The sequence below is a fragment of the Scyliorhinus torazame genome, chromosome 2, assembly GCF_047496885.1.
Source record: "Scyliorhinus torazame isolate Kashiwa2021f chromosome 2, sScyTor2.1, whole genome shotgun sequence".
Classification (NCBI taxonomy): Eukaryota; Metazoa; Chordata; class Chondrichthyes; order Carcharhiniformes; family Scyliorhinidae; genus Scyliorhinus; species Scyliorhinus torazame.
The window spans coordinates 391,580,202-391,607,705 of NC_092708.1; the positions used below are offsets into that span (position 1 = coordinate 391,580,202).

The following is a 27,504-nucleotide window of genomic DNA, read 5'->3' on the forward strand; positions in this document are numbered from 1 at the left end:
ATCAGGAGGAGCAGGTAAAGAAGTCACAATTTTAAGAGATACAGGGGCTAGTCAATCTTTAATGGTAAGAGATGAGGAATTATGTAGTTTGGGAAGAATGTTGCCAGAAAAGGTGGTGATATGTGAAATTCAGAGTGAGAGGAGTAGCATTCCATTCTATAAGGTAAGGTTGGAAAGTCCAGTGCAGAGTGGTGAAGTGGTAGTAGGAGTAATAGATAAACTATCTTGTCCAGGAATACAGTTTATCTTGGGTAATGATATAACTGGATCACAGGTGGGAGTGATGCCTACTGTGGTTGATAAGCCAGTGGAAAATCAGACAACTGAAAGGTTGAAGGACGAATATCCTGGGATTTTTCCGTATTGTGTAGTAACAAGGTCGCAAAGTCACAGGTTAAGACAAGAGGAGAAATCAAAGAGTGAAGATGAAGTTGAAGTGCAATTATCAGAAACGATGTTTGATCAGATGGTTGAAAAAGAACAAGAACAGGCGGAGGATGAGGCGGATATTTTTAGTTCAGGAAAATTGGCGGAGTTACAACAGAGAGATGTAGAAATAAAATGGATATATCAGAAATCATATACGGAACAGGAATCTGAGAGTATACCAGAGTGTTATTACCGTAAAAATGATGTCTTGATGAGAAAATGGAGACCTGTACATATGCAGGCGGATGAAAAGTGGGCAGAAGTTCATCAAGTAGTATTGCCGGTAGGGTATAGAAAGGAGGTGTTGCGAGTTGCACATGAGGTACCAGTGGGAGGTCATTTGGGAATAAGGAAAACTCAAGCTAAAATCCAGAAACATTTTTATTGGCCTGGACTACATAAAGATGTAGTTAAATTTTGTCAATCATGTCACACATGTCAAGTGATAGGGACACCTCAAGCAGTGATAAAACCAGCTCCCTTAATACCCATTCCAGCATTTGAGGAACCTTTTACGAGGGTCCTAATAGATTGTATAGGACCGCTTCCTAAAACAAAAAGTGGGAATCAGTATCTTTTGATTATAATGGATGTGTCTGCTAGGTTTCCAGAGGCCATTCCAGTACGTAATATTACAGCTAAAAGGATTGTGGAGGAATTACTTAAATTCTTTACCAGATATGGACTACCCACAGAAATACAATCGGATCAAGGATCAAATTTTACCTCCAGGTTATTCAAAGAAGTAATGGATAGCTGAGGAATAAAACAATTTAAATCAACTGCGTACCATCCAGAATCGCAGGGTGCGTTAGAAAGGTGGCATCAGACAGTAAAGACAATGTTGAGGGCGTATTGTCAAGATTATCCAGAGGATTGGGATAAAGGAATTCCATTTGTATTGTTTGCAATTAGGGATGCACCTAATGAGTCCACCAAATTTAGTCCTTTTGAACTAATTTCTGGTCATGAGGTAAGAGGACCACTTAAATTGATTTAGGAAAAAATGGTGGGTGAGAAATCGGAAATTACATTATTGGGTTACGTGTCAAATTTTAGGGAACGATTAAATAGAGCAGGTGAATTGGCTAGACAACATTTGAAAGTTGCACAAAATGCGATGAAACGGGTAGCAGACAAGAAATCCAAAGTTTGTAGTTTTGACAGTGGGGATAAAGTTTTAGTGTTGTTACCAGTGGTAGGTGAGCCTTTAAAAGCTAGGTTTTGTGGACCGTATCAGATTGAAAGGAAATTAAGTGAGGTGAATTATGTGATAAAAACCGAGTGTGTCATGTGAATATGCTTAAAAGTTACTTTGAAAGAGAAGGAGAGAAAAAGGAGGTTTTAATGATTCTAACTCAAAGTGACGAACCAAATCCAGATGACTGTGAATTTGACATACCTCAAATTAAATTGCAAAATGAGAATGCTCTTAAAAATTAGGATAAATTGTTAAGTTACCTTCCAGAGGAAAAACGAACTGACCGGAAAGTGTTATTGATATCACATGGGAAAGTTTGTAGAGATAAATTGGGAAGTACTCAGATGGCTATACATGATGTCGATGTGGGAAATGCTGTTCCTATCAAACAACATCCATATAGACTTAACCCTTTAAATTTTGCACAGGTTAACAGAGAGATTGAGAGTATGCTTAAAAATGGCATAATTGAAGTGGGTTGCAGCCAATGGAGCTCACCCATAGTGATGGTACCTAAACCAGACGGCACCCAACGGTTGTGTGTGGATTATCGAAAGGTGAATGCAGTTACAAGAACGGACTCTTATCCTATCCCATGTTTGAAAGATTGCATTGAGGAAGTGGGACAATCTGCTTTTATTTCCAACTTCCAGACATGGAAAGAACATTTAAAACATTGTATGGAGTTCTTCGATCGACTTCAGGGGGCGGGTTTGGTGATGAAGATAACCAAAAGTGAATTTGGAGAAGCCCGAATCACTTTCCTTGAGGAGTTTCCGATATCCTCAAGACGAAGGGAAATAATGCAATTTCTTAGCATGAGTGGATTTGATCGAACATTTGTGCAAACGTTTTGTGGTGTGATTACTCCACTACTGGACCTGCTAAAAAAAGTCAAAAATTTCAATGAACAGCGGACTTTCAACAGGCATTTGACTGCCTGAAAGCTGTGGTAATCAATGTTCCTGTATTGGAGAATTGCAAGGGGCTCTGTGGTCAGATTGAACTACAGTATCTGATTCTAAAGAGAAATGCCGAGGAATGGATGGATCGTGCAGAGACTTTCTTGTTCAACAAGACTGTCAATCGAGAAGGTTTTCGGTTGGAGGAAGAAGAACAAAGAAAAATGGACTATATTATTATACCTATTTGCATGTGGTTTTTTTTTTAAAACGAAAAGATATATTTAATGTGTACATTTCTTCGTGGATGGTGCAAAAGTGAAAAATGAAACATCTTGAAATTGATGGTTTATTCTTTTTCCTTGGGGGAGGTGTCGTGTGAGAGTACCTTTAAGAAATGAATGTTTAAGCAATGTACCTTTGACAAATGAAACTGCTCATATTACTGAAGTGATGTCAGAGGGTGGGGGGAGCTAAGCTGAGCTCACTTCTGCTTTTGGTTTCAGTTTGAGAGAGCAACTTTGGTGTGTTTGTGTGTTTTGCTGAGAGCAGCTGAAAAGTGCCTGGCTGGTTTGCTGAGAGCTGCTTGAAAGGAGAAAGCCAGTTTGAGAGAGCAGCTTGGGTGTGTCTGTGTGTTTCCAGTGAGCTGCAAGAAGAAAACACAGAACTGGTCTGTTGATGTCTGCAAATCCAAAGACTATAAGTATATTGAATGTAACCTCATGTCTGTTGTTAAAGGTGAAGTATTTTGGAGGTTTGAAGGAACATTATGAGGGATTATTTAGTGTTGTATTATTTTTGGGGTTATCTTTGAAGTAAGGGGTGTTAAGGGATCCAATGTTTATTTAAAAGGTTGAGTTGAGTTCATGGAATAAACATTGTTTTGTTATAAAAACCACATGTCCATAATTGAAATATCACACCTGGGGAACAAGCCGTGTGCTTCAAAAGCAACAATCCATTAAAGGGGGAGGTTGGTTGAACTCCATGATACATTTTGGGGTTCTGAAAACACCTCACCCATAACAGCCGCCTCTTCCACTTCCTCCGGGTTCCCTTCGCCGTCACAAACGGGGTCTCGGTCTTCTAAAGAACGATGGACCAATGGTGGACCAGTACGGGCTGCGGGCCACATTTCCCTACTTGGACAACGTCACCATCTGCGGCCACGACCAGCAGGACCACAACACCAACCTCCAGAAATTTCTCCAAACTGCCCAAACCCTCAACCTCACTTATAACCAGGAGAAATGCGTTTTCCGCACAACCAGACTTGCCATCCTCGGCTACATCGTGGAAAACGGAGTTCTTGGACCCGACCCCGACCGTATCCTGCAACTCCCCCTCCCCCACTGCCCCAAGGCCCTGAAAAGGTGCCTCGGGTTCTATTCCTGTTACGCCCAGTGGGTCCCCAATTATGCGGACAAAGCCCGCCCACTGATCAAAGCTACCATCTTCCCACTGGCAAATGAGGCCCACCAGGCCTTCAGCCGCATCAAGGCAGATATTGCCAAAGCCGCTATGCGCGCGGTGGACGAGTCCGTCCCCTTCCAGGTGGAGAGCGTCGCATCAGAAGTCGCCCTCGCCGCCGCCCTTAACCAGGCGGACAGGCCAGTCGCACTTTTTTCCTGTACCCTCAACGCCTCTGAAATTCGACACTCCTCAGTCGAAAAAGAAGCCCAAGCCATCGTGGGAGCTGTGCGGCACTGGAGGCACTACCTTGCTGGTAGGAGGTTTACCCTTGTCACCGACCAACGGTCGGTAGCATTCATGTTTGATAATACACAGCGGGGCAAGATCAAGAACGATAAGATCTTGAGGTGGACGATCGAACTCTCTACCTATAATTACGGTATAGTGTATCATCCTGGGAAGCTCAACGAGCCCCCAGATGCCCTGTCCCGCGGCACGTGCACCAGCGCGCAAGATGACCGACTCCGGGCCATCCACGATGACCTCTGCCACCCGGGGGTCACCCGGCTTCTCCTCTACATCAAGGCCTGCAACCTGCCCGACTCCACCGAGGAGGTCAGGGCCATGACCAGGGACTGCCAAATCTGCGCGGAGTGTAAGCCGCACTTCTATTGACCGGATAAGGCCACCTGGTGAAGGCATCCCGGCCCTTTGAGCGCCTCAGTATCGACTTCAAGGGCTTCTCCCCTCTACCAACCGCAACACGGATTTCCTAAACGTCGTTGACGAGTTCTCCCCCTTCCCCTTTGCAATCCCCTGCCCCGACATAACTGCGGCCACCATCATTAAGGCCCTACATAGTGTCTTCACCTTGTTCGGTTTCCCCACTTACGTCCACAGTGACCGGGTCTCCTCGTTTATGAGCGACAAACTGCGACAGTACCTGCTCGATCAGGGCATCGCCTTGAGCAGGACTACTAGTTATAAACCCAGGGGTAACAGGCAGGTGGAGAGGGAGAATGCGACGGTCTGGAAGGCAGTCCTCCTGGCCCTACTCTAGGAATCTCCCCATTTCCCACTGGCAGGAGATCCTCCCTGACGCGCTCTATTCCATTGGGTCCCTTCTTTGCACGGCCATGAACGAGACCCCTCATGAACGCCTGTTTGTTTTCTCCAGGAAATCCATCACCGGGGTCTCGCTTCCATCCTGGCTGAAGACACCGGGGCCCGTCCTACTCCGCAAACACGTCAGGAGCCATAAGTCCGACCTCCTGGTCGAGAGGGTCCAGCTCCTTCACACTAATCCCCAGTACGCATACGTAGAACACCCCGACGGCCGACAGGATATGTTTTCCCTCCGGGACCTGGCACCCGCAGGTTCCACCACTACCACCAACCCAACCTAACCCTCCCAACCTACGCCAACCAGCGCTCCCTCCCCTACATGGCCTCCGCACCCCCTCCTATACTCCCTCCCCCCCTTCACCGACCCACAGGAACAAAGCTCCAGAAGACACACTCCCGGAGTCCACGTCTGTGCCCGCACCAGCGGGTTCACCACCCATGCCCGCATGGATGAGTTCGACACCCGGGCCAGCTGCGATACCAGAGCTCCGGCGATCACAGCGCACGATCAGGGCGCCGGACAGACTGAACCTGTGAACCCTTCACCCCCGCAGGACTTCAATTTTTTAATAGGGGGTGAATGTGGTGAATGTATTGTACAAACCATTCACCATGTTTTACACTGTATCACGCTGTTGCCCATGTGGGCTCCACCTATGGACCATTGTACGATATTACTCAGAAGGTATCATGTTGGTGCCCTTGTGGGGCACTTTATACCTCCGCCACTTAAGGGGAGGTATAAAGAGCAGCTGCCCTGTAGGCGGCTCTCAATAGCAGAGCAGTCGCAGGCAGGCTCTGTTCTAGTTGATTAAAGCCACTGTTCACTTCAACTCTCTGTCTCGCGCGAATTGATGGTCGCATCACCCTTATATGTCATCCAGAGTCTGGCTGGGAATAGAATGCCGAATCGCACCACACTTTTATAGAGCGCCGGTTTCCCTCTTTTAGATTCGGCCCTCTTTTTTGCCAGGTCCACCCCAATGTCTTGGTACACCCAGATTCTATGACCTTCCCACGAGCATGATTTTGTCTGGCCAGCCCACTTTAAGATCTTTTCTTGGTCTTGGAACCAGTGCAGCTTTGCGATAATCGCTCTGGGCTGCTTCCCGGTTTTGGGCCTAGGCCAAAGCGACCTGTGTGCCCTGTCCATTTCTGGGGAATTTGGAAAGTCCTCCCCATTAGCTTGCCCAGCATTTGGGCGATGTAGCCCGTTGGATCCCTTCCTTCTATCCCCTCTGGCAGACCCACTATTCGGATGTTTTGCCGTCTGGACCTGCTTTCTCCAGGTCCAGGATTGTTCTTTCCTGGGCCTCCACATTCCGTTCCAGGTCTTCTATAGTGCGCTGCATGGTGTTTATCACCTTCGACATCACCTCCTTCATCACCACATGGAGTTCCATCCTGATCGCTTCATGGCGTTCCGTTCCTTTTCTAATATGTTCCTCCATTCGTCCCTCTGTGTGTGTGTGGGGGGGGGGGGATTGACGTGTCCTGCTCCTGCTCCGCCGTTCGGTTCGCTGATCTTTCCCCCTCTTGGTTCTTCTGGGTCTCCACCTCGCCTCGTGGGGTCGCCTGTCCATTCGCCCGATGTTCCTGCCCTTTCCTTCGCTGCTACTTCTAATTTCTCGCCGTCCCCTCGGTCTATAGTTGAAGCCTGCCATTCTCAACAACACTTGGGACCCCCCCCCCACCCCACCCCCGCCGCCTCCCAGCGTCTCACTGTGCCCTTTCTGTGTCCCCAAGGATAAAGCGGCCCATAATCTCCAGAAGTACCAGTAGACGGGAGGGGGAACCCCAGATATTCGGGTCCACACCCCCTGAGAAAAAAGGGCCCTGAAACCTATGCGGAAGGTCGATGAGAGAGCAGTGGCTTCAGTTGAGTTTGGCATTGCCAAAAAAGTCCATACAACTCCGATGTGCCGATAGTAAGTGAGACACCCCTCTCCCACAGACAGTCCTTCCCAAGATCTCACCCCATTTCTTTTAGCTTGCAGGATCACCATCAGACAAAGCCAGACCATCCAGGCTCGCTGCACCCCATCGAGACACTCAGAAGACACCCACCTCAACACTGCTTTCACCTGCACCATCCACGATCACGGAGACTATCACCTTGGTGGGTAATGTTGTGATCAGGCTCCTCGGACATACTCTGGTGAGAAGCACGTACATGCTGCCACATATCTGGTGGAGGCAGGGACTCCCCAGTGAGTGGATGGTTAGAGGGCTGCACAATCCAAATTCTTTCCTTAAATTTCTAAACCTTTGTCTAGGCTTCAGGCACTAGTTCATATGCACCTAAGATGGATTTTTTCACCTCCTCATACGGTCCCAGATACCTCTTCCAGTAGTGATGCAAACACTTCACTAGCCCTACCTACCAGCTTTGTTTGAATCAGCAATACCCACATGTCCTGTGGCCATTTCATTTGTTTAGCTACCTTCTCAAATTAAATGAAAAAGGCTCCCACTTCCTTCTCATCAAACCTTGGCAATGCTTGTACATATTTAAATAGATTCCCACCAAGCTTTTGACTTTGACTCTCTTTCTCACTATCCTCATCACTCTCATCCAACTGTACGTTTCCCTTTACGTCTGCCAATTTTAACTGATTGTCATGTTTCATGGCCATTTTCTGAAGTTCAAACTCTCTCTCTTTATCTTTTTCCCTGATCTGTAAATCCCTTTCTCTTTCTTTTTGTTCTGCTAGGGCTATTGTTTCTTTTCTTCTTTTTTCTCTCTCTCTTTATTTTTCCTCTCTATCTCTTTCGTATTCAAGCTGCTTTAATTCTTTCTCATGTTCCATTTGTTTAAGTTGTAACTGAATTTTTGCCATTTCCAATGAGTCAAACTGTATCTCAGGCAACTTTAAATGCTTAGCCACCTCCATAATTACCTCATCTTTTCGCTTTTTGTCAGGTAATGTTAAGTGCAATGTTTTTGCCAAATCTAACAGTCTGCTTTTAGTCTCTGTCCGTAAGGTACTGCGTGTGACCGTCTCTACCCCCAAAAACTTCAGAGCCTCTGAAAGAGCCATTGTCCACAACACGCTCCACACTTAAACTGTAATACCACACGATTGAGATGTATAAAATTATGAGGGGCATAGATAGAGTGGACAGGAAGAAATGTTTCCTCTTGTTGGTGGGATCAATGATCAGGGGCATAGATTTAAGGTAAGGGGCAGGAGGTTTAGAGAGGGTGTGAGGGAAATCTTTTCTAACCAGAGGGTGGCGGGAGTTTGGAACTTGCCTGAAAGGTGGAGGCAGAGACCCTTGCAGCATTTAAGAAGTATTTAGATGTGCACTTGCAATCCTAACGCATACAAGGCTGTGGGCCATGTGCTGGGAAATGGGATTAAAATAGTTAAGTGGTTAAGTGACGCTGACTTGATGGGCCGAAGGGCCTTTCCTGTGCTGTATGACTCTATGTCTCAAAGCATTTTTGTGGGTCTATTAGTCATACCACTGAACATGGACACTGTGCTCAATTAACACAGCCGAGAGGAGGAGAAGGGCACAAAACGCAAGTTCAAATTTGTTTTTTGTGTCATACTGGGCAATTTTGACTCCCACCCTTAACTCAATGGAAGTGGGGTAGCTGTCACCATCCTATTCTCACTCAGATCCCACCCATTGCCAAATTTTAAGATTTGAAAAGCAGCCAAGCATTCCCCTGAATTATTGCTTTCTTCAAATTGGCATCCTGAATACATAAGGATTTTAAGTGACAGCTGAGTGGAACATGCACATAGGGGGCGTCATTTTCCGACCCCCCGCCGGGTCGGAGAATGGCCGTTGGCCGCCGTGAATCCCGCCCCCGCCCCCGCCGAAGTCTCCGGTACCGGAGATTGGGCGGGGGCGGGAATCGGGCCGCGCCGGTTGGCGGTACCCGCCGCTCAATTCTCCGGCCCGGATGGGCCGAAGTCCCGCCCAGAAATTGCCTGTCCCGCCGGCGTAAATCAAAGCTGGTATTTACCGGCGGGACCAGGTGGCGTGACCCCGGGGGGTGCCCCCACGGTTGCCTGGCCCGCGATCGGGGCCCACCGATCCGCGGGCGGGCCTGTGCCGTGGGGGCACTCTTTCCCTTCCGCCTCCGCCACGGCTTCCACCATGGCGGAGGTGGAAGAGACACTCCCCACTGCGCATGCGCGGGAAACTGTCGGCGGCCGCTGACGCTCCCGCGCATGTGCCGCATTTCCGCGCCAGCTGGCGGGGCACCAAACGCCATTTCCGCCAGCTGGCGGGGCAACAAACGCCATTTCCGCCAGCTGGCGGGGCGGAAATCCCTCCGGCGTCGGCCTAGCCCCTCAATGTTGGGGCTCGGCCCCCAAAGATGCGGAGCATTCCGCACCTTTGGGCCGGCGCGATGCCCGTCTGATTGGCGCCGTTTTTGGCGCCGGTCGGCGGACATCGCGCCGTTGTGGGAGAATTTCGCCCAGGATATTCTAATAAGTTCTTTTGGCTGGTGAAGAGGAAGATATCCCAAATGGTGTCATTTGTGATGCGCAGCATGACGTGGAATGCTTCCTTCAGATCTGGCCACGTGCACACCACTATCTGTGTCTCAACTTTAATCTCTGGAATTCCCTCTCAAAACCTTTCCTACTCCTCTTTGCCTCTTTTGTCTCCTTTAAGATGCTGCTTAAAACTTTTTTTTTGTTTGTTCATGGACCATGAGCATCACAGGCTGTGCCAGCATTTATTGCCCATCCCTAATTGCCCTTGAGCGGGCAGTTAAGAATCAACCACATTTCTGTGGGTCTGTAGTCACATGTGGCCAGACCCGGTAAGGATGGCAAGTTTCCTTGCCTAAAGGATACTCGTGAACCAGATAGTTTTTTCCGACAATCGACAATGGTCATCATTACACATTTTTTAATTCCAGATTTTTATTGAATTCAAATTTCACCATCTGCAGTGGTGAGGTTTGAACCTGGATCCCCAAAGTATTAGTCTGGTTCTCTGGCTTACTAGCCCAGTGACAATACCACGTCACCACCACCTCACAAACCTGTCTGATTGAGCACATTTTAGTGTTTCTGTCCTAATGTCTTCATATATTGCTCATTGTCAAATGTTATCTGATAATGCTCCATTAATGCAAGCTATTGTTGCCCTCAAAATAGACTGGATGGAGTCCAGCCTCAGACTCATTACTATCCACTCAAAGGTTAAAACTTGGCATACAATCTCTGGAGATTTATCTTCATTCTCATGAAAAAGTTACTGATATCACATTTGGCAGATTCACAGAGCAAGCAGTAGATAATGGGGTCAGCAGCACAGTTGAGGCCTGTAAGCGCAAAGGCCACTTTGTAAAAGGTATATGTTTTCTGGGCAAAATTGCAGTTTCCAGGTTCAACGAGACTGCGGACCAGCATTATAATTTGATACGGTCCAAAGCTGATGACATAAACCAGAATCAGCTGAAACAAGAGTTTTGCAATCTTCTTCTTCTCCTTTTTCACAGTAGTAATGCTGCCTTCAATGGCTTTGAAAATGCGGTGAGAGCAAAAGAGAAGCAGGGTCAGTGGCAAGCAAAATCCAGCAGAAAATCGGGCGATATATTCCACAAACAAGGTTGACTTCATCGGATAAACTTCTACATAGACCAAGGAGGAAGCAAACGTGGAGAAGAAATTCTGCCTGTGGAGTAACAATGCATGGAACATCAGCTGTATGGTCCAGCAGACTGAACTGGCTAAGATGGTTGCCCGCACTGTCCTGAGCCCAAAAAACCTCAGTGGATGGACTATAGCTAGGTAGCGATTCATTGAAATACAGCAGAGGAACGCAGGACTTAAATACATGGCGCTATACATCACGATAATAAGAACATTATACAGTGCCTTGTTGGGGATGACGATGATGTACTCCATGAACCAGTAAGGGAGTGTGAGTGTGTATAAGATATCAACGACGGACAGGTTCAATAGGTAGATTCCAATCTCATTGTCGCGCTTCACATGTAAGCAAGCCACATAAATGGATAGACAGTTTCCAGGAATGCTGACGAGAAATGAAGCCATGTACATGCTGGGGACCAAGACAGACTCCACGCTGGTATCAACAGAGCAATTGGAATTGCTTTGTGTCACGTTGTCCATAATTTTGAACTTTACTGGCTGAAGGCCTTTTCAGTACCTGTGATGCAAAACAAAAATGGATGTTTTAGATCTGTCATGGACTGTTTATTGCTTGTTTTGACATGCTCCCCTTCACAAATACAAAGTGATGATCAGGCTGCAGAAGAATGTATTGGAGTTAACAGATGGAGAATTTTAGGCTGGAGTGTGTACTTTTGTGATGTTTGTTAAGAATTGGGGAAAATTAAGATAAAAAAGCAAAGTAAAACAGGGAGTTTATTAGAGGCAGATGCCTGGAGAAATGATGACATATGAATTCGCCCATCAGTGGAAAAGCAAGTAGTTTTGACTCAAGAAAATAATGGGGCTACAGAGGTGGTAACTTCAAAGTGGAGCGATAAGGAAATTGACAGAAGAAGCTCATTTCCGCCTTCGCTGAATCTGAAGACTATTTCCCAGACATGGGGCGTCATTCTCCGATCCCCCCGCCGGGTTGGAGAATCGCCGGGGGCTGCCGTGAATCCCGCCCCCGCCGGTTGCCGAAGTCTCCGGCACCGGATATTCGGCGGGGGCGGGAATCGGGCCGCGCTGTTTGGCGGGCCCCCCCCTGCTCGATTCACCGGCCCGGATGGGCCGAAGTCCCGCCGATAAATTGCCTGTCCCGCCGGCGTGGATTAAACCACCTTTTGAACGGCGGGACAAGGCGGCGTGGGCGGGCTCCGGGGTCCTGGTGGGGCGGCGCGGGGCGATCTGGCCCCGGGGGGTGCCCCCACGGTGGCCTGGCCCGCGATCGGGGCCCACCGATCCGCGGGCGGACCTGTGCCATGGGGGCACTCTTTCCCTTCTGCCTCCGCCACGGTCTCCACCATGGCGGAGGCGGAAGAGACTCCCTCCACTGCGCATGCGTGGGAAACTGTCAGCGGCCGCTGACGCTCCCGCGCATGCGCCGCCCGGGGATGTCATTTCCGCGCCAGCTGGCGGGGCAACAAAGGCCGTTTCTGCCAGCTGGCGGGGCGGAAATTCCTCTGGCGTCGGCCTAGCCCCTCAATGTTGGGGCTCGGCCCCCAAAGATGCGGAGCATTCCGCGGCGCGATGCCCGTCTGATTGGCGCCGTTTTGGGCGCCAGTCGGCGGACATCGCGCCGTATCGGGAGAATTTCGCCCATGGCCACGTTAAATTGATTGTGGTAAATATTTGCTGGATGTAGCCCATAGAGTTACTTAATATTGGATGTTGTTTGGGGAAAAGTGGTGTCTCAAGAGTTCAGGTAACCTGGGTCGTTGGGAACCAAGGAATAGTTTCATGTAAAACTATGTGTATTGTCATTGTACTTAAAAGCCATAGTGGATTTTATTTCTTGGCGTGTGTGCTTTTGTCTTTCTTTTAAGTTAATAGTTGTGCACACAACAACTGGACTGTTCCTCACTGGGTTGTACATCATTCCTCATATTATACCAATACAAAACACATATACCACTACGAATAGATGTTTCAAGTTTACCCTTCTGGTTTTTGGGATACCCGTGCATTTAACATCAGTGTGGCTGGTAACATGTACTCTTGGAGCAAGCTATGTGTGTTTGTGTTATGAGAATGTCGCTTTAAGAAATGTTTGGCTGCTCATATTACTGCAGTGATGTCAGAGTGTGGGTGGAGCTGGGCCATCTGTCAGCTTTTTACTTTCATTTCTGAGCAGGCTGCAGGGTGTGTTTTAGTTACAAGAACAAAGAACAAAGAAATATACAGCACAGGAACAGGCCCTTCGGCCCTCCAAGCCCGTGCCGACCATGCTGCCCGACTAAACTACAATCTTCTACACTTCCTGGGTCCGTATCCCTCTATTCCCATCCTATTCATGTATTTGTCAAGATGCCCCTTAAATGTCACCATCGTCCCTGCTTCCACCACCTCCTCCGGTAGCGAGTTCCAGGCACCTACTACCCTTTCGTTTTCAGTGTTGGAGCTGAAGCCAGACCAAGCAGGTGTACTGCTGTTCTCTCTGCCACCAAACAACGATCTTTTGATCATTTGATGAATTCAGAATTATAAATGTTTTCAGTAGTGACTTTAACCTGATGTGCTTCTGATAAAGGTTTTGTTTTTAAGCCGTATGGATGTTAAAAAGGAAAGCTTAAAGGTTTACTTAGTGTTGAAGTCTTTGGGGGTTGTATTTGAGTTAATGGTTGCTAAGGTGTTCACTGTATGTTTTAAAAAGGTTAACTTGAGTTCATAGAATAAACATTGTTTTGCTTTAAAAAATACATTTCCATTTCTGCTGTACCACACCTGTAGAGTGGGCCGTGTGCTCCCCATATCACAATCTAGTAAAAGTTGTGGGTCAGATGAACTCCATGATACACTTTGGGGTTTTCTAAACCTTGGCCCATAACATTTGCATCAGAGAGATTGATATAATTGTGCAAGAGAACTAGATATAAAGGGGGGTTAGCACTGCTGCCTCACAGCACCAGGGACCCGGGTTAAATTCCAGCCTTGGGTGACTGTATGGAGTTTACACTTTCTCCCTGTGACTGTGTAGGTTTCTCCGAATGCACCAGTTTCTTCCCATAGTCCAAAGATGCGCAGGTTAGGTGGATTGGCCATCATCAATTGCCCTTAGTGTCCAAAAGGTTAGGTGGGGTTACTGTGTTATGGGGATAGGGTGGGGGCCTGACCCTAACTGGGGTGCCCTTTCAGAGGGTTGGTGCAGACTCAATGGGCTGAATGGCCTTCTTCACAATAGGAATTCTATTAACAGACTTTAACTGTCCTTCAAGATCACTTACATCTCGTCCATCAATTTGTAACTTCCACACTGCGACATAGTAAAAATAGGACCTGTTTCAATTAAGCATTAATTCACATGATCTCGCTAAGTTTGGGTTTCTCACCTGTGTGATTCACTCTTGCCCATTCCCTGCTGGCAAAAATTGGATATATATTCTGCACCTGGGTCCTACCCACCATTTCTGAAGGTCTATGAGTCAGCCCAACTCCACGAAAATCATGCACATAGACTCAGTTTAGAGACTGGAATAGATGGGGTGCGATTCTCCCACCCTGTTACACCCGGTGCTGATCCCATTGCACCCGGTGAACAGTGGGAAAGGCCAAAAATGAGATTTGCACCAGGCGTGAACGATTCAGCCACTCACCCGACCCGCTCCCAAAGACGAAATCCGGATCTCGTCTAAAAATTGCGAGAAGCTCATTAAGCCTAATTTGCATTTATTTCAATCTCATTAACGAGATTGAAATCGAATGTAGTGGCCTCCCGGGAGTCACCCAACTCCCTAGCAAGAAGCCATGCTGGCGTCATAGAATCAGTGAATTTACAATGCAGAAGGAGGCCATTTGGCCCATCGAGTCTGCCCCGGCCCTTGGAAAGAGCACCCTCCTTAGGTCCATGCCTCCACCCTATCCCCGTAACCTAGTAGCCCCACCTAACCTTTTGGACACTAAGGTGCAATTTAGCGTAGCCAATCCACCTAACCTGCACACCTTTGGACTGTGGGAGGAAATCGGAGCGCCCGGAGGAAACCCAAGCAGAGACGGGGAGAAAGTGCAAACTCCACACAGTCACCCGAGGCTGCAATTAAACATGGGACCCTGGAGCTGTGTGGCAGAAGTGCTAACCACTGTGTCACCATGCCGCCCATGATGATTTCGGCATCAGGCAACGGAGAATCCAGTCCAAAATCTCTAACTACTCCACAGGGAACGCTCTTTATTTGTAAAAGCCTATTAGCCCGAACTTTGCGATACTTTAATTGCACCTCTGGCTTCAAAAAGCGTACATTTGTCTATTTTCCCTTCTTAATCAATCACTTGGTCTTCCTTTGCTGAATTCTAAACTGCTCCTAATCCTCGGACCTCTAAATTGCAAGGTTCTGGTTTCATCTCCCGACTTGAGCATAAGATCAAAGCTGATACTCTGATACTGTCATTTGTATGAGACATTAAACCGAGACCATGTCTTCCCTTTCAGGTAAATGTGAAAGATCTCATGCTGCGATTTTGGAAAACAGCAGGAAGATTATCCATGATATCCTGACTAATATTTAGTCCACAATGAACATCTCTCGTAAGCTCTAACTACTTACTGACACCAATGCCCATCTGGGACCCTCCACACCTTCCATCCCTCTGACCCCATTCCTTCTTTTAATCCTAACCTTGCTGTATATTTACTATAACCTCCAACCTGCCCTCTCTGTTGCTGAATGTTCTCTAATTAGCAAAAACCTCAGGCATGATCTACCAGCCGTGTCCCGCCAGAACCCGGGCACGCCGCAGCTGATAGATCCCGGAAGAGGCCTCCCTGGGATTCATGACAGACATTAAACCTTGCAAGATTTAACCAGATCTCGTGATCTGGGTCCCGCCCAGTCTTTTTACGGCTACGTGAGTTTAAGAACCCACTTAGCCATGCTTACGGCAGATCTAACGACCACCCAGCATCTACTGGCCTCTCTGAAGAGACTCCAGCTGGCGCTGTTCAGTACTGGTCCCCACAAACGGGGACCAGGTGGAACAGTAACTGGTTGGAGTTTCCCTGGTGAGGGAGGTCCCCGGGTGGTTGACCTCTGGGCAGGGTGACATCCAGACACTGCTGGTGCTAAACGGGCACCTTGCTACTGCCAGCCTGGCACTCTGGTGGCACTGCCAATGCGCCAGGCTGGCATTTTGCTCATGCTGGGATTGGGCCAGCCCGCGATTTGATGTGGGGTGGCTCGATGCCCCCCTTGCCGGTGAGCTGTGGTGCTGTGCGGGGGTCAAGAGATGGGGACTCCATTTAAAAATGGTGTCCATTTCTTCCTGCATGGACAACTGGAGCGCCTCAGTGCAGGAGGCACCAAATGGCACCAAGTGTGGCCTCGGGGGTAGGGGGGAGAGGTTGCGTCCCTCACCGGGGCCCTAAAAAACCCATTGCCGTTAGATAGCAGGGTCGTTCCCAGCGCGACAAGTGCCAGAAACAATCCTGCCCAGAACGGACTTTTTAAACGTTAGATCCGCCCCCGATCTCTTCCTGCACTGCCAAACCCGCGGCAAGGGTGTGCTGTCAGTGGGAAAAGAGAATACCAATTGCTGGAGAATTCCGGTCTTTGTCTCAATGTACAAAATCCTCCCTTTCCCACCTCCCACCCTGGGCCATCGGTCTTTTTTAAGTTTGCTGAATCTTTGTTGCAGTCTCTTCCAGCTACAGTATAATATCTAACACATTTTCCCTCTCTTTTAGTTCTGTTGAACAGTCAAATAGACTCAAAATTTTAACTCTCGGTATGATCTAACCAAATTGGAGCAGAGCCCTGTGATAAGTGCATTTAGCCGGGTGTTTCCTGGTGCCGTCAATGCCGATAAATACCACGCTATCTATCAGGACTCTGTTTCAATTCGGGGCCTCAGTGGGGAACGCCCCGCCGAGGCCGCACTTGGTCCCTTTTCCTTCACTGAGGAGCACTGCTCGCCAGAACTCCTCAGTGCAGCAAGAGATCGGGGCACCATTTTTAAATGCCGTCCAGATCTTATGACACCTGATGCGACCCCGAACCCCCCCAAAGTCCCAACTCACCAATTGGGAGTCCTCGGGTCCCCACGCACCCCACCTCTCATGCACAGGGCACCCTCGGACCCGATCCCTGGCGTGAGAAAAATGTCAGCCTGGCACGGCCAGCCTGGAACCCTGGCAGTGCCCATGCTGGTGCCACCCAGCCACCTTGGCAGTGCTAGGCTGGCACACAGATGACACTTCCAGAGTGCCAGGCTGGCAGTGCTAAGGTGCCAGGCTGGCAGTGCAAAGATACTACCTTGCCCAGAGCGCAAGCACCTGGGTGCCTCTGATCCCCTGGGAGACTCCCACAAGTACCATTCCATCTGGTCCCCATTTATGGGGACCAGCACTGAACGGTGCTCGCCTCGAAGGGGTCAGATTCCAACGCCACGGGTAGATCAACGGAGTGCACATGAGAGTGAGACTAACTCTCTCACTCTAATATGCAGATTTGTAGAATAGTGATTTAGATCGCGATGCCTCACGAGGTCGCGTTAGATCTCGTGAGTAGTGGTGAGCCGGATAGATCCCAGAAAAGGGATCTCCTGGCAACTACCGGCTGTGCTGCCTTTCGGGCGCAACACAGTCGCTAGATCGCTCTCAATATTTTCTCTCCCTACAGATCCTGCCAGACCTGTTGAGTTTTTCTAGCATTCGAGAATCCGCAGTATTTTGCTTATCATACTAAATAGATTATCATGATCACTTTGCGATCTGTGCAAGCTTGCTGTGTACAAATTGGTTGCCTTGTTCCTACATTGCAACAGTGATCACAGTCTGAAGCGCTATGAGACATATGGTGGTCAAGAAAAGCTTGATATCAATTCCAGTCTTACTGTAATATTAATGTTGAACTTTCAAAATTATCTTGACGGAACTCCGCAGAGGGTTTTGCTTGTTAAGTCATTGTGTTGATAAATCACAAGGATCAGGAGGGGTTTGAAGTTTCTTCGTGCTTTCTGCTAAGTTATTTGATCTTAGCTGATGCAGCAGCAAGGGAGCAATCAAAATGACTCTGGGCTACAGAGGGTAAAACTAGCCCAGCTTACTATTTTTGATTTGCTATCAATTGGCAGTTAACAAAAGAGAAATAAGTATAAAGAGAAAATGTTCATACCTGAGTAACAAATACGACTGACATAAAGTATCAGTGGGCCTTTTCCAGATGGATACAGCTTGATTTTCCCTGATTTTCTGATGTCGTTCTACTCTCTCCCTTCTGCGGCTTTACACTGCTGTCTGAAAACCAACACCACTAAAATGCTATTACTGCAACAATTGTGCTTTACTCACACCACGGTAGCTAAATGTAATCAAATCATGTTTGCTGCAATGGAAATTAATTTGAATATCAACAATAGGCAGCATGGTAGCACAGTGATCAGCATTGTGGCTTCACAGTGCCAGGGACCCGGGTTCGATTCCTGGCTTGGGTCACTGTCCATGTGGAGTCTGCACGTTCTCCCCTTGCCTGCGTGCGTTTCCTCCGGGTGCTCCAGTTTCCTCCCACAAGTCCCAAAGACGTGCATGTTAGGTAAATTGGACATTCTGAATTCTCCCTCTGTGTCAGAGGGAGAATTCAGAATGTCAGGCGCCAGAGTATGGCGACTGGGGTTTTTTCACAGTATCTTCATTGCAGTGTTAACGTAAGCATACTTGTGACAACAATAAAGATTATTATTATTATAATTATCTCTCCTGGAGTGAGCTGGGCTGCACATGGAACAATGAAACATAAGATAATGAATCACTCACAAAGGAAATAGCAATAGGACGCATTACTTAAGTCAAGACTTGCCTTCATAGGGCACCTTGTCACATTTCTCATACACATTCTAAAGTGCTTTCACATACAGTGGATTATTTTGAATTGAATGTGGCACAGCCGGTGGAACGGGGATTTCAAGAGGTGGGTCGTGCTCTCGCTGTCGTTGGCGGGTTCAGTCCGTGAAGATGACGGTTCTCCCGCGGTTATTATTCGCATTCCAGAACCTTCTGATCTTAATTCCAAAGGCTTTTTTTAGGAAGATTATTGCATTGATCTTGGGGTTTGTGGGCGGGTAAAGCATCACGGGTGAAGAAGGTGCTGCTGGAGCGGGGACGTGGGGTGGGGGTGGGGGGGCAGACTGGCCTTGCCATATTTGATGAACTACTACTGGGCAGTAAATATAGCCATGGTCAGGAAGTGAATAGTGGTGGAGAGTCGGTGTGGGAGCGAATGGAAGCAGCCTCTTGCAAGGACACTAGCTTAGGGGCACTGTTGATGGCGCCTCTGCTGTTCTCGCCGACCGGGTACTCCACAAGTCCGGTGGTGGTGGCGGCCCTGAGGGTATGGGGACGTTGGCGGCAGCACCTGAGGCTGGAGAGTACCTCGGTTAGGGCACCGATTCGTGGGAATCACAGGTTTGCCCCAGGTAGGCTAGACGCGGGGTTCCGGAGGTGGCAGCGGGTAGGGATTGAGCAGTTTGGAGATCTATTCATGGGGAGCAGCTTTTTGAGCTTGGAGGGCTTGGTAGAGAAGTTTGAGCTGCCCAGCGGGAATGGGTTCCGGTACTTACAGGTGCGGGACTATGTGAGGAAGCATATAGGTGCCATCCTTTCCTGACCTGCCGCCCCCGGGGTTGCAGGACAAGGTGGTGTCTAAAACAGGGGTTGGTGAGAGTAGGGTGTCAGAGATTTATAAAGAATTGATGGACTGGAATGGTGCCCGATCAGAGAAGTTAAATGGAACTGGAAGGAAGAGCTGGTGAGGGAGTTGGAGGCTGGGTTGTGGGAGGAGGATCTGAGGAGAGTGAATACATTCTCTCCGTGTGCTAAGCTTAGCCTTATTCAATTCAAAGTAGCCCACAGGGTGCATATGACGGTGGCCAGAATGAGCAGGTTTTTTGAGGGGGCGGAGGATAGATGTGGGCAGTGCGCGGGGGGACCGGAAACCATGTCCCCATGTTTTGGGCCTGTCCAAAACTGGAGGGATTCTGGCAGGGAGTTGCTGACGTTATCCTGAGATGTTGAGGATGAAAGTTGTCCGAGCCCAGAAGTGGAGAATTTTGGAGTGCCGGAAGATCCGGGAGTCCATGAGAGGCTGACCATGTTTTGGCCTTTGCCTTACTGGTAGCCCAGAGACGGATTTTGTTGAAATGGAGGGATTCGGGGCTGCTGAAACCGGGGGTGTGGGTGAGCGACCACATGGAATTCTTTCGGCTGGAAAAAAAATCAAGTTCACTTTGAGATGGACTGTGGAGGGGTTTGCCCGGAGAGGAAACCGTTTATCAAAGTTGGCAAAGGGTCATCTGAACTTGAAACATTCGCTCTTTTCTCTCCCTACAGGTGCTGCCAGACCTGCTGAGATTTCCCACCCACTTCCTACTCATGGCTATATTTGCCACCCAGTAATAGTTGCTAAAGTTCGGCAGCGCCAACCCACCCACCCTCGGCCTCGCACCAGCAACACTTTCTGTTACCCGCTCGCACAAAACCCAAAATTGTTTACTCGTTTAAAAATAGCCCTTGTGATAAAGATGGGGAGGCACTGAAAAACAAACCAAAACCTCGGGAGGACTGTCATTTTCATGCTGTGTACTCTCCCTGCCAGTGACAGCGGGAGCATGTCCCACCTTTGAAAGTCCTTCATCTGTTCTACTAGCTGGGTCAAATTTAGATAATGTAACATCCCCCAGTCCCGTGCCACCTAGATTCCCAAATAATGAAAGCTCCCTCCCAGCACTCTGAATAAAGTCCTTTGCCTCGTCCGGTGACTCAAAATAGAGTTCCTGATCTTTCAAAGTGACCCATAAATGAGCTGGATATAGCAGCCCAAACTTCACTTTCTTCTTGAAAAGGGCCGATTTTACTCGGTTGAATCCCGCTCTTCCTTTGGCCAGATCCGCACCCAGGGCCTGATAGATACGCAGCATGCTGTTCTTCCATTTGCAGCTCTGTGTCTGCTTGGCCCAACGCAAAATCTGTTCCTTATCCAGGAACCAGTGCATTTGCACCACCATCGCCCTCGCCGGCTCGTTCACACGAGGTCTCCTCGCAAGCATTCTGTGCGCTCTATCTGTTGTGTTATGTACTCTGGGATAACACAGGCTGCAACTGGATGCAGCTTTAACCAAAAGATACTCCAGACCTTGAAGTTAGATCAATCTGATTTATTGAACCAGTAGCACAGTTCGACTCTCTGCTCACCTAAGTGTGGTTACTCTGTCTGACTGAACCTGGCTAGCTCTTAGCCACGTGCTGGAGGTATGATACTGTAAATGCACCCTGACTTACTCTGTAGATGTACATCAGTGGAAAGAGGCGGAGTGTGAGTGCCTTGTGCATTTTATAGTTAGATACCACCCCTGAGTGTCCTGCCTGCTCATGGATCATGTCCTGTTCTCTGTGTTCATTAGCTGCCTGTCTGTGCCTGTCTGTATATCATTATCTGCATGTCTGCATATCATGACACTATCCACTTCCAAGGGTCGAGCAAACATCCCATCACCCATTAACTTCTTGAGCATAAATCGCTGGCTTTGAAAGCAGACCAAGGCAAGCCACCAGCACGGTTCAATTCCCGTACCAGCCTCCCCAAACAGGTGCCGGAATGTGGCGACTAGGGGCTTTTCACAGTAACTTCATTTGAAGCCTGATGCATGATCAATTGCACAAAGACTAAAGCTGGGTACAACTGTGGTTCTATTACAGTCAGATGCGTGGCCTCCTGCTGCAGCTGGCTAAATGGCAGGGCACTGGAGGTCATGCATATTTATACAGTTCTCCATGGGCGGAGCCAGCCGGCAGGAGCTACCAGCGAACCTGTAGTGCAGGTCCTACCTTACATCTCCTATTACAGTGGTTCACCACATTCACCCCCTGTTAAAAATGAGTCCGACGGGGGTGACGTGAAACTATATACAATTAGTGCAATTATGTACAGTGGGAGGAAAAAAAATGTTGACGGTCCGGAGTCCATCAAAGGTTCAGCCGGTCCGGTGCTTTGGTGCTTCGTTGGGAGCGGCGTAACGGTGTTGACGAAGTCGGTGCTGGCGGTGGTGGAGGTGGCACCGATGGCGGTGGTAGCGGTGCTGATGCTGGCCAGTCATCGGGGAACTCCAGGAGCATGCAGAAGTTCTCTTTGTCCTCTTGTGCGGAAAAGAGGAGGGGGGGGGGGGTGTGGTCTGGTGGGGTCAATATTGGCGGCGCGGTGGGGGGGGGGGGGGCGCATTGGTGGCGGGGTGTGTTGGGGTGGAACCTGACAGTGCCAGGTCCCTGAGTGAGACAGTATCTTGGCAGCCGTCGGGGAACTCAACGTAGGCATATTGAGCGTTGGCGTGGAGCAGGTGAACCCTGTCCACCAAGGGGTCCGCCTTGTGGAGTCGGACGTGCCTATGGAGAAGGACCGGTCCTGGAGCAGCGAGCCAAGTTGGGAGCGACACCCCGGATGTGGACTTCCTGGGAAAGGTAAAAACACATTCATGGGGTGTATTATTAGTGGCGGTGCACAATAGTGACCGGATGTAGTGCAGAGCGTCAGGGAGGACCTCCTGCCAGCAAGAGGCTGGGAGGTTCCTGGACCGTAGGGCCAGCTGGACGGCCCTCCAAACCGTCCCATTCTCCCGTTCTACTTGCCCGTTTCCCTGGGGGTTGTAGCTAGTCGTCCTGCTGGAGACTATACCCCTGCTGAGCAGGAACTGACGCAGCTCATCGCTCATGAATGAGGATCCCCTGTCAATGTGGATGTAGGTGGGGAAACCGAACAGAGCGAAGATGGTGCTGAGGGCCTTGATGACGGTGGCAGATGTCATATCGGGGCATGGGATGGCGAAGAGGAATCTGGAGTACTCATCGACCACACTGAGAATGTACGTGTTACGGTCAGTGGAGGGGAGGGTCCCTTCGAAATCCACGCTGAGGCGTTCAAAGGGGTGGGAAGCCTTCACCAGGCGCGCACGGTCCGGCCGGTAGAAGTGCAGCTTGCACTCCCCACAGACCTGGCAGTCTCTGGTGACTGTCCTTACTTCCTCGACGGAGTTGGGCAGATTGTGAGCTTTGACCAAATGGTACAATCGAGTGACCGCCGGGTGACAAATGCTGTTGTGTAGGGCCCGGAGTTGGTCCACTTGTGCGCTGGCACATGTACCTCGGGAGAGGGTGTCTGGGGGCTTGTTGAGTTTACTGGGGCGATACAAGATCTTGTAATTATAGGTGGAGAACTTGATTCTCCACCGCAAGATTTTATCATTTTTGATCGTGCACCGCTGTGTGTGACCACTGTAATAGGAAATGTAAGGTAGGACCTGCACTACAGGTTCGCCGGTAGCTGCTGTCGGCTGGCTCCGCCCACGGAGAACTGTATAAATATGCATGACCTCCAGTGCCCTGCCATTTCGCCAGCTGCCGCAGGAGGCCACGCATCTGACTGTGATAGAGCCACTGTTGTACCCAACTTTAGTCTTTGTGCAATTGATCGTGCATCAATTTATTACAGTCAGATGCGTGGCCACCTGCTGCAGCTGGTGAAATGGCAGGGCACTGGAGGTCATGCATATTTATACAGTTCTCCGTGGGCGGAGCCAGCCGACAGGAGCTACCGGCAAACCTGTAGTGCAGGTCCGACCTTACATCTCCTATTACAGTGGTTCGCCACAAAGCCTACTTGTGACAATAAGCGATGAAATATTTGCCACATAGGCCCTTGCGTCCGTTCCCTCGCAGCCCTCAAGGAGGCCGACGATCCTCAAGTTTTGTCGACTGGACCTGTTCTCCATGTCCTCCACCTTCTCCGACAGCCTTTCTTCTGATCCCTCATCAGTCCCACCTGTAACTCCAGCGCAGTTAGCTGTTCCTTGTGCTCGACAACCTTCTCCTCAACCTTCTGGATCGCCCGACCTTGGGCTTCCAGCCTCTGCTCCACCTGGTTGATCGATGCCTTGATCGGGTCTAGACATTCCTCCTTTTGCTTGGCGAAACCCTCCTGAATAAATTTGACCAGCTGCTCCGTTGACCGCTGAGCCAGTACCCTGCACCTCTGCCATGCTTTTATAGAATTTATAGAATTTACAGTGCAGAAGGAGGCCATTCGGCCCATCGAGTCTGCACCAAGCCCACACATCTACCCTATCCCCATAACCCAGTAACCCCACCCAACACTAAGGGCAATTTTAGACACCAAGGGCAATTTTAGCATGGCCAATCCACCTAACATGCACATCTTTGGACTGTGGGAGGAAACCGGAGCACCCGGATGAAACCCACGCACACACGGAGAATGTGCAGACTCCGCACAGACAGTGACCCAAGCCGGAAATCGAACCTGGGACCCTGGAGCTGTGAAGCAATTGTGCTAACCACCATGCTACCCTTTCTGTGCTGTAGGTTTTACACATGCCTTCTCTACTCGATTTTTCCTTCTTATACGACCATTTCTGGTCCACATCTCCATATATTGGTGTGGGATTCCTCCTCACTGTCCCATCCACTCCCCATTTTTCAAATAAAATTCAAAAAAAGTGGGGGGGAAAAGGTCCAAAAGGTCCGTCACGAGCGGGAGCTACCAAATGTGTGACCTCCTACTCCATGGCAGCCACTGGAAGTCCTACTTAGCACGTCTTAACATTCAGAGCTATGGGCCGGGTGCTGGCAGGTAGGATTAGGTGGCATTCATGCGCCGGTGCAGACTCGATGGGACGAAGGGCTTCTTCTGCACTGTAGTATTCTGTGATTCTGTATTTACACCTTGGGCTCGTCCTTGAACCTTTCCTGATCAACCTCCTCCTCCTCCAGCATGTCACCCTGCTGCTGGGCAGGTTTGTGGAGGGCACAGCAGACCACCACAAAGAGGGAAACCCTCTGGGAGGGTGTACTGCAGGGCACCCCCAGAGTGGCCCAGGCATTGGAACCACATTTTCTGCAGTCTGATGCACCGCTTAATGACAGCTCAGGTGGCAACCTGGGCCTCATTATATCAGTTCCCAGTATAGGTCTCAACCCTCCGCATTAGTGTCATCAGCCATTACTCAGAGCCATTACCTTGTCCCCCAAGAGCCATCCCGTCATCCTGGGGTGGTCCTCGAAGTCACCAGGGTCCTCAGAGTGTCCCAGGATGTAGCTGTCATGCATGCTCCCTGGGTAGATGCACGGTAGCCTTGTGGATAGCACAATTGCTTCACAGCTCCAGGGTCCCAGGTTCGATTCCGGCTTGGGTCACTGTCTGTGCGGAGTCTGCACATCCTCCCCGTGTGTGCGTGGGTTTACTCCGGATGCTCCGGTTTCCTCCCACAGTCCAAAGATGTGCGGGTTAGGTGGATTGGCCATGCTAAATTGCCCTTAGTGTCCAAAATTGCCCTTAGTGTTGGGTGGGGTTACTGGGTTATGGGGATGGGGCGGAGGTGTTGACCTTGGGTGGGGTGCTCTTTCCAAGAGCCGGTGCAGACTCGATGGGCCGAATGGCCTCCTTCTGCACTGTAAATTCTATTCTAGATGGCACACATGGGCATGTTACAGAGGCAGTGGTCACACACTATCTGACCATTCAGGGAATGTTACCCCTTCCTGTTAATAAAGGGTGCTCCCTGGTTCCCAGTGCACGCAGGGTTCCATACATGCCATTGATTTCCCGAACGCATTCGCGTTTGCAAATTGGCAGCACGGGCTGGACCAGCTCAAAGGTGATAAAGTCTGATGCCCGGGCATACAGGGCATCCGTGACTCGCCGGATGCACCTGTGGGCCGTAGATTGTGAATTACCACACAGGACCCCGCCCGAGACCTGGAATGAACTGGTGGCATAAAAGTTGAGAGCTGCGGTGACCTTCCCGACCACTAGGGTGTGCCCTTCTCCTCCACGGGGTGCCATGTCCCCGAGAACATGGCACAGGTGCCACACTACCTCGCTCCCGAGACGGAGTCTTCTGCAGCACATGCTGTCCATCATCTCATTGAATGACCAACGGCACCTGGAAACCTTGGGCTGTTGCTGCCCCCCCCCCCCCCCCCCCCCCCCCGCCCCCCCCCCCCTTCTGGCTCCTTCCTCAGCCTGATGGGTGGCTGGGTTTTCAGGGTGTATAGTGGCACCATAGACATGGGGTGCTGCCTCCAGCCCATGTCATCGCTGCTGCTTTCTCTGGCATCTGGCCACCTCGGCTGCCATTAGTAATGCGAGGACAGCCACTGCCGGATCAACCCCAGCAACTATTTTGGTATCTGTAAGGAATTAGTTCAGGCTTCCGTCCCAGGGCGATCAAGCCCCGCAGGCTTCACCACCCTTAATGTGTTCCGCCTTCACTGAGTGCTATTCAGCCAGCCAGTTGCACCCCCCCACCCATGGGCCACATCAAGAGCCCCTAGTCCCCAGACCTCTGCCGAGAGCATTAGTGAGATCATGTCGAGGTACCCTCTCCTGATCCACACATTTATCCTTTGGTCGTGAGAGGATCCCCAGTGCTGAAGGCCTGCTATTTAGTGCTTGATTGTTGGCAGCTATGGTGTTGGCGGTGCTCGAGTTCAGGCACACTGTTCAGGCATCAAAGTCTCATCCTCTGAGACATGGCACGTGTGCCCTCGAGGAGGAACTTCACAGTTGAGGAGTGTGAAGTTCTATCACAACTAACAAGGCTAATTCTTCATTTGATATAGCATTCAGCTGTGAAGTCTGACAACAGTCAAAGCAAGTGAAATTGACTTTCATGAAATAAGCCACAGAAGGGCTATGTGCTGAATATTTTTGGTAGGACAGACTGACTGCAGCTGTGGTTGCCCCTGTTATGGGTCTCCACAACATTGAAAAGTGGGTTGAAGACCTCACAGAGGCAACACCCCTCACCCCACAGGCCCAGGGCGACACGGACCTAGAACACTTCAGCCCCCCCAACCAAGCCCAACCCTCCCCCCGGCTCCCAGAGGAGGCCCCCACCCCATTCCCCCACCCCAAGCACTGGGGCAGCTGCTCCAATGCTCTTGAGCTACATGGCGAAAAATGGAAGTGGCTACTCACCTCCTCACTTCCCCTCAGCAGCCATTGCTTCACATTTTTGAAAAGGAGTACTAAATAACGGCTGCATGATTTCTCGCTGAGGAGTCGAGTAATTATAGAACTTAGAACATAGAACTGTACAGCACAGTACAGGCCCTTTGGCCCATGATGTTGTGCCAAACTAGTTTGAAACTAAGATCAAATCAACCTACTCCCAATCATTCTAGTGCACTCCATATGCCTATCCAATAACCGCTTGAAAGTTCCTAAAATGTCCGACTCCACTACCATAGCTGGGAATGCGTTCCTTAATTCCAACCACTCTCTGAGTAAAGAACCAACCTCTGACATCCCTCCTATATCTACCACCATGAACCTTATAGTTATGCCCCCTTGTAACAGCTACATCCACCCAAGGAAAAAGTCACTGAACGTCCACTCTATCTATCCCTCTCATCATCTTATACACCTCAATTAAGTTACCTCTCATCCTCCTTCGCTCCATTGAGAAAAGCCCTAGCTCCCTCAACCTTTCCTCATCAGACCTACCCTCCAATCCAGGCAGCATCCTGGTAAATCTCCTTTGCACCCTTTCCAATGCTTCCACATCCTTCCTATAATGAGGTGACCAGAACTGCACACATTACTCCAAATGTGGTCTAACCAAGGTCTTGTACAGTTGCAGCATAACCTCACGGCTCTTAACTCAATCCGCCTGTTAATAAATGCGAACACACAATAGGCTTTCTTCACGGCTCTATCCACTTGGGTGGCAACTTTCAGAGATCTATGGACATGAACTCCGAGATCTCTTTGCTCCTCCGCATTCTTCA

At 49.5% G+C, this 27,504-nt stretch overlaps 2 protein-coding genes across 2 annotated transcripts in view; one reads left to right on the top strand and one right to left on the bottom strand.

The window, feature by feature from the left end:
• The window catches only part of LOC140405796 (uncharacterized), a 390,195-nt gene that overhangs the window by 15,310 nt on the left and 347,381 nt on the right, over nt 1-27,504 (top strand). The window lies entirely within an intron of this gene.
• Nucleotides 9,946-18,026, bottom strand: LOC140407934 (G-protein coupled receptor 4-like). Its single transcript, XM_072495123.1, has 2 exons — nt 17,831-18,026; nt 9,946-11,220 (listed from the first exon to the last, which is right to left on the bottom strand). Exon 2 carries the CDS (start codon nt 11,181-11,183, stop codon nt 10,248-10,250), a length of 936 nt encoding a protein of 311 aa, XP_072351224.1. The 5' UTR covers nt 11,184-11,220; nt 17,831-18,026; the 3' UTR covers nt 9,946-10,247.

Coding starts and splice junctions, on each gene's coding strand:
- LOC140407934 (XM_072495123.1), bottom strand. CDS start 11,183: ATGGACAACGTGACACAAAGCAATTCCAATTGCTCTGTTGATACCAGC.